The 20,221-nt window shown below is 38.3% G+C and overlaps 1 protein-coding gene across 8 annotated transcripts in view; it reads right to left on the bottom strand.

Moving 5' to 3' along the window:
• Window positions 1-1,627: 1,627 nt before the first annotated feature.
• ARL5A (ADP ribosylation factor like GTPase 5A) overlaps window positions 1,628-20,221 on the bottom strand; it is a 25,610-nt gene continuing 7,016 nt past the window's right edge. For 3 of the 8 annotated variants that reach the window (XM_036318603.1, XM_036318604.1, XM_036318602.1), the window contains 5 exons: window positions 14,610-14,670; window positions 13,266-13,413; window positions 11,339-11,422; window positions 6,079-6,230; window positions 1,628-3,385 (listed from right to left, as the gene is read on the bottom strand). In XM_036318603.1, coding sequence (XP_036174496.1) covers window positions 3,337-3,385; window positions 6,079-6,230; window positions 11,339-11,422; window positions 13,266-13,409 — 429 coding nt within the window. In that variant the 5' untranslated portion in view covers window positions 13,410-13,413; window positions 14,610-14,670 and the 3' untranslated portion in view covers window positions 1,628-3,336. Of the gene's footprint in view, window positions 3,386-6,078; window positions 6,231-8,524; window positions 8,726-10,541; window positions 10,582-11,338; window positions 11,423-13,265; window positions 13,414-14,609; window positions 14,671-15,380; window positions 15,490-20,221 lie in introns of those variants that run through there. The other 5 variants (XM_036318609.1, XM_036318606.1, XM_036318607.1 and 2 more) reach the window with 5 other exon arrangements.

Raw genomic sequence — 20,221 nt, 5'->3', positions numbered from 1 at the left:
GGATGTGCTGCTGTCCCCTATATACAAAGCAGAACGCATTACAGATATATTCCCAAAAACGCCTGCAGAGAAAACTAGAAAATTGTCTAGTTTTTCTATTTACACTAATATAAACAGATTTCGAGGTTGTCTGTACTGTATGTGGTTGCTGTAGTCACAGCAATAAATGTAAAGTGCCTGTAACAGAGGGTATAATAGAATCCCACCTCTAGGCATCTTAATACTATACACTCAGACAAAAAGTGAAAAGAATATCTCAGGGACTTCCTGACTCTCCTCTGTGATATCAATGTAACTACCTACGAGGCACTTTTTAAAGACCAGAAACTCTTCTATTGCGTGCTACACTTCTAAAAATCACTTTACCTGCATTAAAAATGCCAATCAACAGTGCTAAAGCTGACTGGCATTTTTTATTCTTAAGGCAAAATGTCATGTTCCCTACCAACTTCCCCCTGGTCCTCTAATTACCTGCCTTCATTGTATTCTTTGCCCATTGTGAGAGCCAAAGAAGATACAACTGAAAATTTCAAACAACTCAATATACTGTGTAAGGTATATTTTATAAATGCTAGTATGGCAAAATTTAACTTATTTAAATGCTTATACCATATGGCTACTGTACCAAGATATCAAGAGAAGTCATATGACTTTCAAAATTAGTAGCAAACATGGGATATTTAAATCCAGCCACATGTACTGAGGTATGAAGCTTTGTTCTTTTCAAAGTTGAGCACAAAATAAAATGTTTGATTATAGCCAAGAGTAGCGTATTAAAACCAAAAGCAGTGCCCTTTGCTTAAGTCCACTTAAACTACATATAAACTGCCAATATGCTCTCCATCTTAGAATTAACACTGTTAAAATGATTTTGATTCATTTTCATACATGAATTTTAATTTTGGTTTTATGCACAAGTATATAGGTAACACATTTCCAATGCTTAGCCTAGAATAGTATAACATAACAAAAAATCATGTTTTGCAAATGTGGTATAAGATTTCATGCATTCTCATGATGCCATGTCAATAATCTATTACGCTAAACCATCTGCAACAATGTAGTGTACGCTTTAAACACCCCATTAGAATAAATTTTAGCCAACACCTTGATGACAAGGGAATGTGCTGGTATATTGTTGAACTGATGTTGCTGCAATCCAAGAGAGTGAACGTGGTTTTTCACATTAAAAAATAAAAAGGATAGCCCTAGCTCAGTGGATGGAGCGTCAGCCAGCGGACTGAAGGGTCCCGAGTTCGGTTCCGATCAAGGGCAGGTACTTGGTTGTAGGTTCCTCCCCAGTCCAGGCCCTGGTCAGGGCCCAGGCAGGAGGCAACCAATCAATGTGTTTCTCTTACACTGATGGTTCTCTCTGTCTTTCCCTCTCCTACTCTCCCTAAAAATCAATGGAAAAATATCCTTGGGGGAGAATTAACAAAAAACAAACAAAAAAATAAAAAATAAAAAAGGATAAAAGGTGTGGATTTGTTGGGCTACTGTATAGAATATTTTTCTCTGATGAAACTGCAATACCTACAATATATATTTGGGTTTTAAAGGAGTTTTTAATATATAACAAGTAATTCCTTATAGTTATTTGAAAAAAGTATGAGAACATATGAACAAATAAAGCTTAGTAATTTAGAATTTACTTTTGTAAAAGTTGACAAATAATAAAATATTATACTTGCATTTTGAACATTATAATATAAATATAAAACACAAAACATTCAACATTAAACACTGATCATCTCCTATGCCCAAGTTGAACTTAGATAGTGAGCATTTTAATTTTGTAGAAAGGAACTTCTAAAGTTTTGTCAATGCTTACAGTATATACTTTTATCCCTCATCAAAATCTTCACAAAATCTAAAAGGCTGGTATTAAAAGGAATTATTTTTTTCTTGAATATTCTAAAACATGCCAGCTTGGATTACTGTTCAGATTTTCAGGGACTGCATATTCAAGAATATATCTGAACACATTTAGTTAGGTAAGTGTTTACAGTTACAACAGAAATACTTGTGACTTTTCAGATATTGAAAAAAAAACAAAAACCTACACGAACATAGAAGGTGTTTTGGGGCAAGTTATTTCTTAGAAAAAATAATGCATTATGTTGATCAATTTTTAAAACAAATTCTTAAATTTTATACTTGCCAAGCGATACATTCATGTGTTATAAGAAGATAAAAGAAAACATAGAAATAAAAAATCTCAAACTATTTCAAAAGTTAAGAATTAAAAATGTTCAAATGAATAATTTATCTTTGTTGCTTGGAAAATATGCTTTAATTTTCATTTCAAATTCACTTTAAATGCTTGACAAATAATTTAATACTTAAGAAGAATCTAGCTAAATTATTTGATAATATTTATAAGGTGACACTTCTCTGGATAGACATTTCACACAACAGTTTTCCATTAATGCTGAAAATCAGTGGGTAATTTTAATCACAGTTAATAATTGATTAATGGATTAACAATTTACTCAGTAATTTAGATGGCATACGGTCTCATAAAGGGAACAATCAGATAACTGCTCAATGTGCAATTGTGCCCATTAGTAATTCTAAGAACTTGATAGATATTCCACTCATTGGATTACATGTTTGTATGTATGTGATTTGAAGAACAGCAAAACATAGGTATCCAATGTCAAACTTTTTTTCTTTCTTTTTTTAAAGAGCAGCTCAATGATTTTGGGGGTTGATTAGTACAATGCAGAGAGCATAGGGGGAAAGTACAAATTGGCACTTAAACCAATGCCAGTATTCATTCCATTATTGTTATACTTAAGAATATTATTAATTTTTGTTATTCACTTTTCTTTAGAACATAAATCAAAGCCATTAACTTGAGGTTGAGGTATATACACAATACATACACAAATGCAAAATACTTTTCATTAGTAACATTACATTTTAAAATACCAGAAACTGAGTATCTGTGCTGATTTATATTTTGACTTAATGGAACAAAAAGAGAACATTCAACAAAAGAGGGTTATACTGATAATAAAGCTCTTAAAGTTTTAAAAAATGTCTTCCTCTCCTTTTGTACTTACCACAGGCTACACAATGTCTTGAGAGGATTCATTAGGAGAAAAATGTCAATCACAGCTTTAAGACCTGGCTTTGGAAGAAACTAACGAGAAAGCAATTGGAAGGTGAGGCTTCATCTTCGTTTTCAAATAAGTGGTCTTAATTTTTCTTCTTATAGAAAAAGTTTAAATCAGTTTACTATAAATATATCCGAACCATTAATTTTTGGAGCTTTCAGGTAAAGTCCAGCACTTCGTTTATATAAAGTCTATGAGAAGAAGTCAGTAGAGATCATCTAAGTTTAAGTCGTGACATCATCCATTCCAGTCCTTGGCATAATCTATACAGAAAATAAAATAATCTGATCAAATTCTCAACTAAGAAGCTATAAATAGCAAGCTAAAACAAGGTGTCATTTTTTCATTTACCTAAACAACCAAGGTTAAAAAATCAATACTGTTCCATGTCTGTGCTGTTGTGGTGAAGCCATACTCTCAAGACACAGTACATCTGTGCTTTCTCATTTGTTTTGTTTCTAGTGCCTAGAACACTGCCTGACATATAAAAGCTCAGTGATTATATAAATGCCCATGGAAAGTAATTTAGCTATACATATTCAAGAGTATTTAAAATATCAATACCCTCTCTATCCCCTTTTCTATTTCAAGAAATACATCCTAAAAAAATAAGACATAAAGACAGATTTATCAAAACATTTTTAATAGGAAAAAGAATTTAAATGTCTAGAAATAGAGAAAAATTTAACAAATTATGGACCATTCATATGATGAAATATTAAAAACTTCCTTTCAAAAACTACTTTACAATATGATAAAATGCTCATTATTTAAATGAAGTAAAATTGCAGGACATTAAATATATAGTAGAGCTGTTAAAACACAGTACATACATAATATGTCTGCTACATCTATATATTTACGTTTTTTGAAGGAAGTAAAATCTCTTATCACTAACACCAGTTATCACTGAATAAAGGGTAACAAAATACTATAAAGAGATGTTCATTGTGGTAAAGAAAATGTTTAGCAAGAGAAAAATGATTGTACATATGTTACAACAAAATAAACTGTTATGAAGCATTAACCATTGTCTATCAGAAGCTTTTACAGACATGAGAAACTGAAAACTCAGATTTTTGTGTAAGTATGAGTCGAACAATATAAAAGAAGATAGAAATAGAAAAAAAAGGCAATGAGGTAAATAAATGATTGCTTCAGTGTTGGCCCAGACTGTGCTAAGCACTTAATATCCATTATCTTAATATTTCTTTACAACAGTGAGATCAGAACCCTTCCCATATTAGAGGAAACCTGGGCTTGTAGAGGTTAGCAAATGGCAGAGATGAGAGTCAAGTCTGACCAACACTAAAACCAAAAATTCAGACCAAGGCAGCCAGACCACAATAGGGAAACATCTCTTCCAAAACCAAACACTTCCACTTGCTGACTGCTGCAAATGGAGGCCCTCATACACCAAGAATTGAAAAGATACCACCAGCTACCTAGTTCCTCTTTCAGAAATGAATCTGCCAGAGTTCATATCCATCCTAACTAATGATATATTTTCTACACAATTTCTCAAAGTATATAAGCTAAGTATTATATAATTCCTAGACGATTTGTCTTTGTGGTCAAATTTAGTATTACATTAGTGCTTTTGCTTAAAGTCCTTCCATAGAAAAAGATATATCTACAGGTATCTTGGCATGTACTAAACTATTTGACAGAAACATGTAACATTTTTACTTAAATGAGTATGTGGAGAGTTGGTATTATCTATGAATTTTTCTTTAAATGAACAGATTTGATTTTTTGAGGTTCTAATTAAGCTCTCTAAATGTCTGTAATTAGATAACAGTGCCTTCTATTTCACTAAGATTCAACTTCATCTCCAATTTAATTATTTTTCTTTGTTTTTAAAAGGTACATACATAACAGATTCTAAAGAGAGGTCTTAATTTGGGGTTGAGGTCTTCTTCTGGTATTAGGAAAGGGCAGAAGCTTGGGGCATAAATAGATGAATTAGCTGAAGTGGGAGAAATTCCCTTCCTTTCAAAACCATGATGATAGTTAAAGCCATATAATGACTTATTGAAACTACCTGTGCCCCAAGCTTCTACGCTTTCCAAACAGCTGAAGAATCACAACTTGAAGAACCCAAATTTAAGACTCTAGAATCCTTCATCTTGAATTTAATTATTTTTTTTCTCTGCTTTTAAATGTATATAGATCTACCACATTTTAGAAAAACAACTACAACAAAAGTATTATTTTGTTTGCTCAGCCTTTTAGCCTTTTATCCTATTTCTAATCTCCTCTATTCCATCTCTCCTAACAGGACTCTCCATCTTTCTGGTCATTGACATTATATTTAACAATGCTGACAACCACTTCATTTTTGAAATCCTCTCACCTCTGGGCATTAGACTAGGGCAAAATTCTACTATAGGCACCCACCCTCCTTTCCAGAACCAGGAACCCTCGTGCCACACTCTCTCTAATTCTAACATTTTTTTTTTTTTAATTGCAACAACTCCCTCTTGACAACAGTGGTGGCAAAAGTGAATACATCCAAACTAGTTTAGTTCAACTTCTTTATGCATAAAGTGTGAATTTAAAACAACTGGTCTACATGACTGTTAGGAATAAATGATACACTGGAAGGAACACTCAAGACATAGAACAGGCTCAGCAAGTGTTAGTTCCTTTCTTATAGCGAAAGTCCCACCACCAATAAGAACTGTTTCCCGACTTGTCCAGATCCCCTTGACATTCTAATGTCTCTGAACTCCTACAGCAATTGTAACTATGTGCACATATTAGTTCAGTATGCGTATGTGTATGCTGTGCTTTATTCTTTACAGGACCAAGTTAAAAACTCACTGTAGACACTGACTATGTCTTACATTTCTTCCTTAGAACAATCTGTACATGGTAACCTTAAAATTGGGTTTTAGGAAGAAATTCATATTCCTAAACTAAAGACACATTATCCATGGGGAAGACTTCTTACCCCTCGCCAGTGAGAGCACAGCATGCCTGGATATGCCACTGGTGATCTTTAATAGAAGTTAGTTTCAAAAACTGGGAGATTTCTGCTACAGTCATGCATTCTTTAACATCTTGTTTATTAGCAAAAATCAGCAATCCAGCTTTCCTTAGATCCTATAAAAGCAAATAAAACGATAAGGGCCAATGCATTTTTTTCAGAGATTTTCTAACTTAATGAATAGAATATTTTTTTGGTAATCTCTGTAACCTAGAATTTCTCAACTACTTGATATAAAAGCATTTCATAGCTCTTATACTGATGGAAGGTAAACTTAAAACTGAACACATTTTAAATAAATCTATCTATACTTGTATGGATTTATATATTTCTTATAGTCCCAGATTACATTTATGGTCCTAAGTGCTATATTTACCAAGCAGCCATGTCTTCAAATATATAATTACCCATTTCCCCCAATCTCAAACTAGGCTTCTATGGCCACTAAGAACTACGTTTTACCATGGTACTCATGAGCTTTTAAAAATTCTACCTCAACCTAGTACCTTCTAGGTACATAGGAAATAAACTCATTCATTATGTACAACGTATGCCTTGGACTGTAGGGTTGGGGAACGTCTGGCCCACAAAATCATTTGGTCTGGCCGTGCCAAGGCATTAGGGAGGGGTGAGTTATTTAAATGTTTGACCAAATACAGCAGGTTTTTTAAAAAAAAGATCTTTTTATTGATTTTTAGAGGGAGAGAGAGAGAGAAACTGATGTGAGAGCAATTGGCCACCTCTGGGGTTCAAGCCTGCCACCCAGGCATGTGCCCTGACTGGGAATGGAACTGGCAACCTTTCTGTGCATGGGATGACACCCAACCACCCGAGCCACACTGGAGCAGGCTAATTTTTAAGTTGATAATTTTGTACGCCCTGCAAATGATGTTATAAATATCCAATTGGCCCTTGGAAGAAAAAGGTTCCCACCCCTGCCTTAGAGACTTAGGGCTTCATTCTCAGTTGAATGGTGCTATCCTAAACCACCCCTATCCTTTTCGGAGACCTAGCTCCTCTATCTTTGTCCATGATGATTTCTTAGATTTGAATATTTGATATGGCCATCTTGGATTGGCATTAAACTTATAAACTAAGTTCTACCACTTCAATTTTTTGATTCTGAGGAAAGTTTTTTAACCTTTCTGAATTTGTTCCTCATTACCAACATTTATTGAATATCTAACTTGAGCAAGCCACCTATCATACTAATCTTTTTCTAAATAAAAACTCCTTAATCCTCACAAGATTGCTATAAGGTAGGCTTTACCAGTCCCATTTTACAGATGAGGACAGATGTAAGTAACTCAGACAAGGTCATATAGCTACTCAATGATAGGACCCAGTTTTAGCCTAGATCTTCCTATTGTAGCTACTGCCCCTCATCTGTAAAATGCTGAGACTACTACCTAACTCTTAGGGATGTGGTTTTAATTAACGAATAAAGTATTACATTTAAACTACTCAGTTCAGTACCTGGCCTTTGGTGACAGTTCAACAAATGTTAGTTCATTTATTGCCCCCAAAATAATAATTACCTTACCCGTGTGCATGCCCCAAAGTGATTGGTATGCTTTACTCACAACACAGACCAGGGTTCTTGGCCTCCTTTGACTTACTCCACTCTTCCCTCTTGCAACCATTTTTACAGTCTGGGACTTCCCTGATAATCTACTGACGATTTTAATAGACCTCTTCTTCATAAAAATGCACATTTGTATATATGCAAAAAAAAGTATATGTATAATTTTAAAGTGTTAATAGATACTCTAAAATCCATTTATAGATCATGAACTAAGAACCAATGATGGATACACTCCATGGATTAAACTCTCATAACATTCTTCCTATATATATGAAGAGATACTGTGGTCTGGTTGCTACGCTTGCAAGTTTTCTCAACTATGTTGAATGCCATCTTTCTTCTTAGGGATTTTAGTGGGATATTTTGTTTTCAATCATGTGTATATGTGCTTGAAGCAGGAAAGTCTTCAATGGGTACAAGCTGACATTGCTCCACATTATTTTACTCTTGTTAAAATAGTTTCATTGGCTTCTTTGATTCTTTCTGATGTAAATAAAAAATGTAAGGAGTAAGAGGACTTAGGCAAAAGGTTTTATATAACAACGGAGACTGACTTTAGTTACAGTGCCCTCTGCAGGTTGGCAGCTATCGTAACACAGTTAATGAGTTACCTGAAGAGCATGGTCAGAAAAGGATACTAGAATGTTAACTTTTAAGATTTCTCATTCAATTTGTTTCATCTATAGTTCAGTTTACCTGTTTATATAATAAAAGGCAAAAATCTGAATGGATGGACTATATATATATATCTCTCTATATATATGTTTATATATATATATATATATGTAGATATATATATATATACACACACACACATATATTCATTATCAAGGATACAGATATTTTTTTTCTCTTATCTTAAATAGAAATGGAACAGCATCAATAGTTGATATGTGGCTGAATCACTGAGTAGATGGACTTTCCATGGATTTAATTCCTATCTTCCTATCTTCCAGGTTTCAATATCTCTTGCTAGTGTCTGTTGAAACCTTTTATATAGGTCAGGATTGGTAATGCTGGCACATTCTAAGAACAAAATTTTGACAACAGAAATAACTTGGCACAATTTAGGAAACATAAATTTATACTACCTTACTTATAGGTAATCTATATTCCTCACTTCTAGTGATTAAATTATTTGGAGAAGCCCCTGGACTACAATTTGAAAGGGTAAGAAATAAAGCCTTTTATTGAAAGGTCTCAAAAACACACTGAAAAACCCCATATTGAATATAATTTTTCTAGATCTTAGAGGCTCAAATTTTTTTATTTGGGGTTCTTAATTAAAAAAACAACAGCAGCTATATTACCTATTTTTAAATACTTAGGAAGAGAGCAAAGAAAATAGTCCTTTACTTTTTATTATTCAGCACCAATTATGCCTTATGATAACAGTAAAAAGTTATATAGGATTAAGGCTGTTCATCAACTTGACTTAACAAGAGGTCAAAGTACAAGGTGAACAGCTGTGATCTTTTATTCATCAGCCATTTTAAACACTTTAAAAAATTTCTGCTACATATTACAGATTTCTGGTCCTAAGAGTCTAAAAACTGATGTCAGTTTAGTCAAGAAGATGAGTAATAGCACATGCAAGATATATTTACTTAGCATCTTCTATATGCCATATGTAGTTGTCAATTTTTTCCTCAAAACTTCATTTGTGAAGATAATTCCTAGAAGTTGAGTCATTCTGAATAAAATTTCATCTGTCCTTTTGTATTTGGAACTATTTTAAAATTCATGAGCTTCTAAGTTTTGCACTTCATTTAAGATGAAGCTTTCGGTAATACAGAAAAACATTTTACAGCTCTGTATTTAGTAATGCATGTAAAGAATCATTATCAGTGATGGTGATAAAATCCTGTTGGTGATGGTGGTATGAAACATCTGACTAACCCCATTGAAAATTTGTTTTTCATTAATACATCTTATTCTTTGATCGATTTGTTCCCCTCCAGAACTCTATTTGGACCCTTTTAAGTGACTTACTCTAGTTCTCAATTTCATCTGCAATTCCTTTCTTTTCTGGTAATCTCCCCATTCAGTTTCCTTTCATTTTCCAACTATGCCCTATTTGTCCCCCACTCCCCTCACTCCCCACCCTCAGCAAGAGCAAGAATGATGAAAATGCCTAAATTCAAAGCCTGGCTCTTAAAAAGCTGGTTAGGTCATGTATTGACCTGCCCACGTTAATGGCCAATAAGTAAAATTCAGTGACTTTGTTTGAGCGCTACTACTTTCTATACTGATTCTGCTTACATAACTGGCCAATCAGAGTAAGAATCAAATAGGGCCCTCTCCGGTTTGGCTCAGTGAATAGAGCGTCAGCCTGCGGACTCAAGGGTCCCAGGTTCGATTCCAGTCAAGGGCATGTACCTTGGTTGCGGGCACATCCCCGGTGGGGAGTGTGCAGGAGGCAGCTGGTCGATGTTTCTAACTCTCTATCCCTCTCCCTTCCTCTCTGTAAGAAATCAAGAATCAAATAGGGAGGCTGCCTGTTAACAGGGTAAAAAATTGAGCTAAGACAAATATGTGTGTCTTAGTTTTCTTTTTCCAAAGTCTTCATAGAACATAAAACAACTCTTTGGTATAAACTGAAAAAACATATTTTTGTAAAATACAAAGGAGAAATGAAAAAACTCCTTAGTGTTCTGCCTCTTTTATAGATTGTTTCACAAAGTAGAATCGCAACTTGTTAAGTGCACGCACAAAAGCAAGATGCATTTTTAAAAAAACCAAAAACTCAAGGGATTTAACACAGCTGCTCGAATCAGTCTAAAACAGGGGAAAGTGCATCTTGGTGGGCATGATCACAAGGAAAACAGGAAGCTCAACTTACATAACAACTTTACTAGCTTTCTTAAGTCTTGAACAGTTGCCTGAAACATACCAAAATTCTTAATGCAAATCATCAAATCAATATTCAAATACAAAACTGTTATAAAGATATCCCAGATTTTTAAGCTTTATTAAAATTCCACTAAAATTATATAACACACATCTAAATATTCACTTTCCTATTCCCATCTATAAATAAATTTATTTTTCCATCTGCAATAAAAATCATAAAAATATAATCAATTGCCACTATAGTAAATATTATGTGGTTTTATAGTTACTATTATCATTACTGACTATATTATTCAGTTTATTCAATTTTTAAATTATGCTACCAGTAATATTTCTCAAGGACTTCGAAATGTGGAGAGTCATATAGTTTGTTTAGTCAAAGGACAATATCGGAGAAACCTAAGAGCAACCATATTTAAATATTAGTCTAACAACTGAGTTACAATCAAGACTTGCTATGTGTCTGTGAGACTTTAAAATTTCATTTCTGTATAATTAATTTATTCAAAATGTAAAAGGAAAGCCAATTTAGGTCTTTTTTACTCAGGAAAACTTCTACACCAAATTTACCTGGGATACGTGAAATAAGATTCTACAAATGACTCCACATTCTTTTTGCTGCTTTCAGATACACTTCCGATTTGAGAAGTGTCAAAATTATAAAGCAGGCATGGCGAGCAGATAAATAACTTTTTTTTTTTTTTAAATAGTATCCCCTGAAAAGTAGAAAGAAGAAATGTGACAGAAATATCCCATAGACATATCTTATGCCAGAGTCCTACTTACCTCATGGGCTAACATCTTATAGAGTTCTTCTCTAGTTACCGAAATCCTTTCTCTGTCTGTACTGTCCACAACAACTATTACAAACTAAAAGAATTACAAAAATGTCATTAATGGTTATGTAATTGTATATATTGTAAAATTTATGAAGTGCTGATTTGATTTACAGGCTATAACTATCAAGAAATTAGAACCTTATGGTGTGGTATTATTGGAAAACCAGAGATACCTACTATATATACATCATAAAACCTAAAGGTCTGATCCATTTCGAATTCAAATATATTTACTAAATTTTAAGAGAAAAATAGGAGAAAAGAGAACACATACTAACATACTATCAGAATATTCTGCTAATATTTTAACCAATAAAACACATTTGTTTCCTAACTTAATATTTTGAATGCTAACAAGACTATATCCATCTATTTACACTATAAGTCAAGAAAAAATATATTACAGTCATAAACTTAAGTTACTTCTAGACAGTTTTTATTTTATTTATAAAATTATTTAAAATATTTGAAATATCAATTTGAAAATCCAAAAGGGAATGGGTTTGGGAGTAAAGTAACATGACAGTTAAAATCAACAAATTGCAAGAACAAATCTACAGCTAAAGCCATGCTCTCTTCCTTATATAAATGGTACCTGCTACTGGCACGCACAGCTCTCTCCTGAACTGGTAAGACTAGTATCAGAAGATGCAATGAAAAACCTGTGAAGGAGCTGTACAGGACTGCACTACACCGCACCTCTTCCTAATGCCATGCCCACCAAAAGGGAAACAGAAGCATATATAGTCACTTTATGATGGCATTTGTGATGCCCGAGTTAATTCTGACTGCCTATTATTAACATGCACTATTCATTTTTTAGAACTAGCCTTTCATTTCCAAATAAACCACTGTAATTTTCAGAATCTTTTCTATTCTACAGATTCCAGGAACCATAATGATAAGAGAACTACTATTTTACCTCTTCTCTTACTTGAAACCTCACTGATAAGTGGTTTTATTACTGCCAGACTCATTCTATCCCAAGGTACTTTAATAAAGCTATTAATTTTCAAAGTGTTCCATGAATTTGATACCTGCAGCATTATATTTAGGAACAGTAACCATATCTACCTTTCTTTCTCCAAAAAAAACAAAAACAAAATACGTGATCAAATGCATTATGGAGTGTTAGGGGACCAGGTCATTAGAAACACTTAATTGTGTCTAATGACATTACTCACCTTTGCATACATTTGGAATTTTATTAACTTATAATCAGCACTGTAAAAGCAACTGTCACAGGCTTTCAATTTGCAAGGTCTATACAATGAAGGTCTGAAATGTCACTGGTGTGACATTTCCTCTTGGCAAAAAAAAACATGGTTTTGTCTAAATTGCTTGAGAACCAAAAGGAAAAAAATTCTTTAATGTGCAATTGTGTTGCATAAAATAAAATACATGGTAAAATTTTGGCCAGGACTGAAACCACCAGATTTTACCTAGTTTTCTTCTACACAAAAATAAATAGTAAAAAAGAAATGATATTACAAACTGTGAGATGGAATTCATTATAAAAACAACTACTTAAGTTCTGGGATCAATACATAATCAGACTAATCAACTACCAATTCTCCTTACAGAGGTTCAATGAGAGTGGATATACAAGATAATGACCCTGAAATAGGGAATCAAAGATTCTACGATGTTTAAAAATCTACTTCTATTAACATACTGTGATATTTCGGAAAGATTAACTATAAGAGTTCATATCTAGAAGGTGTTTCCCAAGCGTTCTGCTCATAGACGTTCTAATATATTAAGAAACATCAGGAAGAGGTCAATGGGGGGGTGGGGGGGGGGGGAAGAGTCATATGTAATACTTTAAACAATAAAGAATTTAAATTAAAAAAAAAAAAAGAAAGAAACATTACCTCTGTGTTAGTATAGTAAGTGTTCCAGGAAGAACGAAGAGATTCTTGGCCACCAATATCCCACATTAGAAATCGTGTATTATTAATCACTATCTCTTCTACATTACTTCCTATTGTAGGGGATGTATGTACAACTTCATTCATAGAACTGAAAAAAAAATAATTCGAAAATGTTACAATTAGCTAGGAAGTTAGATTGTTTGAATATTTTTCAATCAAGGGAGCAGTCAGTATGACTTCCTTTTATATATTATACCCAAATGTCCCTTTTCCAGTAGCTCATAAGAGTGAGCTAAGGGTTTAAACAGAGGGGGAACTAGGTAGTGGACTATCTGAGATACTCTAAATTCAATTCTAGGAAACTACATAAACACATATTTCTCTACTTTCTAAAAGCAAAACAACCAATGTCATAAAAGTATCAACTCTTTAGAGTAGGGGTGGGGAACGTCTGGCCCACAGGTCCTATAAGGCCCATGAAATCATTTGCTCTTGCCCTGCCAAGGCATTAGGATGAGTTAATTATTGACCAAATATAGCAAGCTAATCTTTAAGTTGATAATTTTATACGCACCTCAAATGATGCTATAAATATCCAAATGGCCCCTGACAGAAAAACGGTTCCCCATCTCTACTCTAGAGTAACTTAAATTCCATATAACTTTTATTGCTTTCATTAATCAAATATCACTCAGGCAGAAAAAGTAACTATCCTATATAATAAACTAGAGGCCCAATGCACAAAATTCATGCATGGGGGGGGGGGAGAATGGAGGGGTGTCCTTCAGCCAGGCCTGCGCCCTTTCTCGCAATCTGGGACCCCTCGCTCCTAACCACCTGCCTGCTTGCTCCTAACCACCCACCTGCTTGCTCCTTACTGCTTGGCTCGCCACTCCTTAGCACTGCCGCTGCGCTTGCCAGCCAGATGTGACCCTAGCTTCTGGCTGAGCGGCGCTCCTGCTGTGGGAGTATACTGACCACCAAGAGGCAGCTCCTGCATTGAGCATCTGCCCTAGTGGTCAGTGTGCGTCATAGTGACTCGTCGTTCTGGTCGTTCCACCGTAATGGTCACTGGGCTTTTATTATATAGTAGACTAATATGCAAATTGTCTCCTTGGGAGGGTGACCAACCAGGAATTCGACCACTCGCTATGACGTGCCCTGACCACCAGGGGGCGGTTCAGAACAAAGGAAGGCCCTGGCCAGCAGCCAGCAGCCAGGGGAAGGAAGGCCCTGATTGGCCCTGATTGCTGGCCAGGCCTAAGGACCCTACCCATGCATGAATTTCGTGCACCAGGCCTCTAGTAAACAATAAATAAAAATGTGAAAGTAGTTATTACTTACAATTGGTAAAGGATGGTAGTTTTCCCTGCATTATCCAGCCCAACAATGATAACTTTGTGCTCTGAAATAAACGAGACACCAGTGATTTATTAATGAAAAACAAAATTTTTAAATATCCTATTTCATCCATTCTTTCCAGTTATGGTATAACTCAGTGCATTGCACCTTAACCTTTAACTCAAAAGACCAGCAGAAGTGAGCCATTGTCTCGCCTTCCCCACCACTTCTGTGGAGCAGTCTGAAATCTCTTTAGAGGGCATCCCAACAGGACTCTGTGATCCAGAAATCTTCCACCTCTTCATCCTGCCTGAACACCTACAAGCCACAATTATTACCAACTTTACTCCCTCCCAAGACTTGTCTCCATTTGAGTTTTCACAATAAAGCACAAATGGCTGTTTTTGACAGCTTCCTAATTTTAACATATGTCACGTGGGTCATGGTGAGAACCATAAAATTAAGACATAATTGTAAAATGGACTCAAAGATAAAGGTACCAATTCAATGGTAAAAAAAAGTCCATTTATTCCCAAAAGTAGGGTTAGATTATTCACACTTTTTAATACAGGTATACCTCAAAATATTATGGTTTCTGTTCTAGACCACCACAATAAAGTGAATATTGCAATGAAATGACTCAAATAATGTTTTGGTTTTCCAGTGGATATAAAAGTTATTTTTATACTACACTATAGTCTACCAAGTATACAACAGCATTATGTCTAAAAAACAATGTACATTACAAAAAACTATACTGATAAAAATACTAACCATCATCTGAGCCTTCCGCGAGTAGTAACCTTTTTGCTTGCCTTAATTTTGATGGCTGCTGACTGATCAGGGTAGTGGTTGCTGAAGGTTGGGGTGGCTGTGGCAATTTCTTAAAAAAAGACAATGAAGTTTGCCACATGGATTGACCCTTTCATGAACAATTTCTTTGTGATATGCGATGCTGCTGGGTAGCATTTTACACAAAGACCTGTCAAAATTGGAGTCAATCCTCTCAAACCCTGCCTTGACTTTATCAACTATCCTATCTAATAAAAGAGAAACATGGTAATTAGCCATACATCCGCTACCCTTCCTATTGGCTAATCAGGGTGATATGCAAATTAACTGCCAGCCAAGATGGCGGCCAGCAGCCAGGCAGCTTGAAGCGAAAATGAGGCTTGCTTGCTTCAGTGACGGAGGATTCCAACATTCCCTGCCTGCTGCTGCCGGCCTCTGAGCTTGCAGTTTGAAACATTGTTACAAATATAGAAGCTAAACAAAACCCCAGAAACCTGCTTTCAGCCAGCCGGGATCTCAGAGCTGGAGTTGAAACAGTGTTTCGATTATAGAACCCAAACAAACCAGATACCTGCTTTCAGCAGCAGAGGCCTAAGAGCTGGAGCCAAGCCTCAGAGCTAAAGCTGGCCCAGAATAAAAAAAAAAAAGAAAAAAAGGGGCGGTTGGGAGCTTCAGTCACCCGCCAGCCTGAAAACAGCCCTCAGCCCCTCACACAGACTGGCCAGGCACCCCAGTGGGGACCCCCACCCTGATCCAGGATACCCTTCAGGGCAAACCAGCCGGCCCCCACCCATGCACCAGGCCTCTATCCTATATAGTAAAAGGGTAATATGCCTCCCAGCACCAAGATCAGCGGAGCCACGAGGCCTTCTGGCACTGGGATCAGCGTGACAGGGGGCAGTGCCCAAACCCACTGATCGCCCTGCGGCTCTGTGTGTGACAGAGGGCGGGGCCACAACCTCCCTATCCGCCCTGCTCTGTTCGTGACAGGAGAAGGCGCCCCAACCGCCTGATCAGCCCTGCTCTGTGCCTATAGGGGGGAGCTCCCCAACCCCCTGATCGCCCTGCGGCTCTGTGTGTGACAGGGTGCGGTGCCCCAACCCCCCCTCCCCCCCACGGGCCCTGCTCTGTGTGTGACAGGGTAGAGCCATAACCTCCCCATCAGCCCTGCCATGAGTGTGACAGGGTGCGGCACCCCAACCCCCTGATCGGTCCTGCTCTGTGGGTGATAGAGGGCGGCGCCCCAACCCCCGCCCCCCCCTACACACACAGGCCCTGCTCTGTGTGTGACGGGGTAGAGCAATAACCTCCCCATTGGCCCTGCCCTGAGTGTGACAGGGTGAGACGCCCCAACCCCCTGATCTGCCCTGCTCTGTGTGTGACAGGGGGCGGTGCCCCAACTCCCCTATCGGCCCTACTCTGTGAGTGACAGGGGGGAGCTCCTCAACCCCCTGATCGGCCCTGCTCTGTGCATGACAGGGGGGAGCTCTCCAACCCCCTGATCGGCCCTGCTCTGTGGGTGACAGGGCATGGAGCCCCAACCCCCCTGATGGGCCCTGCTCTGTGTGTGACAGGGGGCAGCACCCCAACCCCCTGATCAGCTGGCTCTGTATGTGACAGGGGTGGCGCCACAACCCCCTGATCCGCCCTGCTCTGTGCGTGACAGGTGGTGGCGCCGCAACCTCCCCATAGACCCTGCCTTGAGTGTGACAGGGGGTGGTGCCCCAACCCCCCAATCGGCCCTACCCTGAGCGTGACTAGGGGTGGCATCGCAACCTCCCGCTCCGCCCTGCTCTGTGCATGACAGGGGGCGCGCCCCAACTCCCCAATCAGCCCTGCTCTGAGCCCAACCAGGGGCTGCACCTAGGGATTGGGCCTGCCCTCTGCCACCCAGGAGCGGGCCTAAGCCAGGAGGTCATTATCTCCCAAGGGGTCCCAGACTGTGAGAGGGCACATAGGCCGGGCTGAGGGCCCCCCCCCCCCCCACCGAGTGCACAAATTTTTGTGCACCAAGCCTCTAGTGTTTATATAATACTTTAAAATCCTTTGTCATTTCAACATTCTTGACAGCATTTTTGCCAGTAGATTCCATCCCCAGAAACCATTGTCTCTGCTCATCCATAAGAAGCAACTCTTCATCCACTAAAGTTTTATCATACGATTGCAGCAATTCAGTCATATCTTCAGGCTAATTCTAATTCTCTAACTATTTCTACCTCATCTGCAGTTACTCCTTCCATTGAAGTCTTGAACTCCTCAAAATTATCCTTGAGGATTGGAATAAACTTCTAAACTCTTGTAAATGTTGATATTTTGACTTCTTCTCATTAATCCTATATAATAAATGCCTAATATGCAAATTGTCCCCTCAACTGGGAGTTCGACCGTTTGCTATGACATGCACTGATCACCAGGGGGCAGCATGGAACATGGCGGGCGTTGGTGATGCGGTGCTGGCAGCAGTGGAGGTGCTGCAGACCCTGATGGGCCCTGACAAGAGCTGGACAGAGGTAGGATGGTGGAGCAGGTGAGTGGGCAGCACCAGGCCAAGGCAGGTGCGAGCCACTGGTCGCCAGTCAGGGGCCAATCACCCTGCCGCCAACGGGCTCCCAGGCATGAGGGAGCCGGGCAGGGGCCTAATGCTCCACCGATCCGATTGCAGGGCAACCCGTGGCGCGATCGGGCCCCCATTGGCGGTGACCAGTGGCAGCAGTGGGGGTTGGGGCTGCCACCCTGTTCCCTCAGCACCTGGAAACCAGGTGGTGGCAGGGCGATCAGGCCCTGCAGGTGGTGACCAATGGCAGTGGTGGGGGGCAGGTGGCCGGAAGAAGGGAGGGAGTACCCGGTGGCAGCCGGCAGCCGCTAAGGACCCTACCAGTGCATGAATTTCGTGCACTGGGCCTCTAGTCATAAATGTTCTTAATGGCATCTAAAATGGTGAAGCCTTTCCAGAAAGTTTTCAATTTACTTTGCCCAGATGCATCAGAGAAATCACTACCTATGGCACCCCTAACCTAACAAAATGTATTTCTTTTTTTTTTTTAATCTTTATCTGAGGATATTTTTGCCAACGATTTCTAGAAAGTGGAAAGGGGGGTGGGGGGGGTGGGGAGAGAGAGAAATATTGATGGGAGAGAGACACAACGTTGACTCCTGCACGCACCCCAACAAGGGCTGGGGAACCTGCATCTGAAGTACATGAATCAAACCCAGGACCCTTTGATCCATGGGCTGATGCTCTAACCACTGTACAAAACTGGTCGGGTCACAAAATGTATTTCTTTTTTAAAAAAAATTGATTTCAGAGAGGAAGGGAGAGGGGGAGAGAGATAGAAACATTAATGATGAGAGAGAATCATTGATCAGCTGCCTCCTGCACACCCTCCACCAGGGATCAAGCCTGCAACCCAGGCATGTGCCCTGACCAGGAATCAAACCAGGGACCCTTCAGTCCATAGGCCAATGCTCTATCCACTGAGCCAAACTGGCCAGGGCACAAAATGTATTTCTTAAATAAGGCTTGAAAGTTGAAATTAGCCCTTGATCCATGGGCCACAGAATGAAATTTGTGTTCACAGCCATGAAAACAACATTAATCTGATCGTACACCTCCGTCAAAGCTCGTGGGTGACCAGGTACATTGTCAGGGAGCAGTAATATTTTGAAGAAATCTTTTTTTCTAAGCAGTAGGTCTCAACAGTGGGCTTAAAATAGTCAGTAAACCATTGTTGTTTCTAGAGCACATAGAGTAGATTTAGCATAATTCTAATGGCTCTAGGATTTTTGGAATAGTTAAATGAGCATTGGCTTCAACTGAAAGTCACCAGCTGCACTAACCCCTAACAAGAGAGTCAGCCTGTCCTCTGAAGCTTTAAAGCCAGGCATTGACTTCTCCTCTCTAGCTATGAAACTCCTGGATGGCATCTTTTTCCAATAAAAGGCTGTCTCATCAATACAATCTGTTATTTGGTGTAGCCACCTTCATTAACTAACCTAATCTTCTGAATAACGTGCTGCAGCTTTGACATTGATTGCTTCACCTTGAACTTTCATATAATGGAAACAGCTTCTTTCCTCAAACCTCATGAATTGACCACTGTTAGCTTCAAATTTTTCTTTTATAGCTTCCTCACGTCTCAGGCTTCAGAGAATTCAAGGGAGTTAGGGCTTTGCTCTGAATTAGGCTTATGGCTTAAGGCAGCAGTTCTCAGCCTGTGGGTTGCGACCCTTTTGGCGGTCAAACGACCCTTTCACAGGGGTCGCCTAAGACCATCCTGCATATCAGATATTTACATTACGATTCATAACAGTAGCAAAATTACAGTTATGAAGTAGCAACAAAAATAATTTTATGGTTGGAGGTCACAACATGAGGAACTGTTTTAAAGGACCAAAAGGTTGAGAACCACTGGCTTAAGGGAATGTGGTGGCTGGTTTATGGAAACTACTAAAACTTTTTCCATATCAGCAATAAGTCCATTTCCCTTTCTTACTATTCATGTGTTCACTGAAGTAGCACTTTTAATTTCCTTCAAGTTTCCTTTGTATTCACAATTTGGCTAATTGTTTGGTGCAAGAGGCCTACCTTTTGGCCTATCAAGACTTCCGACAAGTATTCCTCACTAAGCTGAATTTCTAGCTTTTGATTTAAACTGAGAAATGTGCAATCCTTCCTTTCATTTGAACACTTAGAGGCTATTGTAGGATTAGTACTAATTTCAATACTGTTACTCAGGGACTAGGGAGGCCAGAGGAAACGGAGATGAGGGAATCGCCTGTTGGTGGAGCAGTCAGAACACACACGTTTATTAAGTTTGTTGTCT

This window comes from Myotis myotis, unplaced genomic scaffold (assembly GCF_014108235.1).
Source record: "Myotis myotis isolate mMyoMyo1 unplaced genomic scaffold, mMyoMyo1.p scaffold_m19_p_8, whole genome shotgun sequence".
NCBI lineage: Eukaryota > Metazoa > Chordata > Mammalia > Chiroptera > Vespertilionidae > Myotis > Myotis myotis.
The sequence above is the reverse complement of the archived record's forward strand: the minus strand, read 5'-3'. Positions and strand labels throughout refer to the sequence as shown.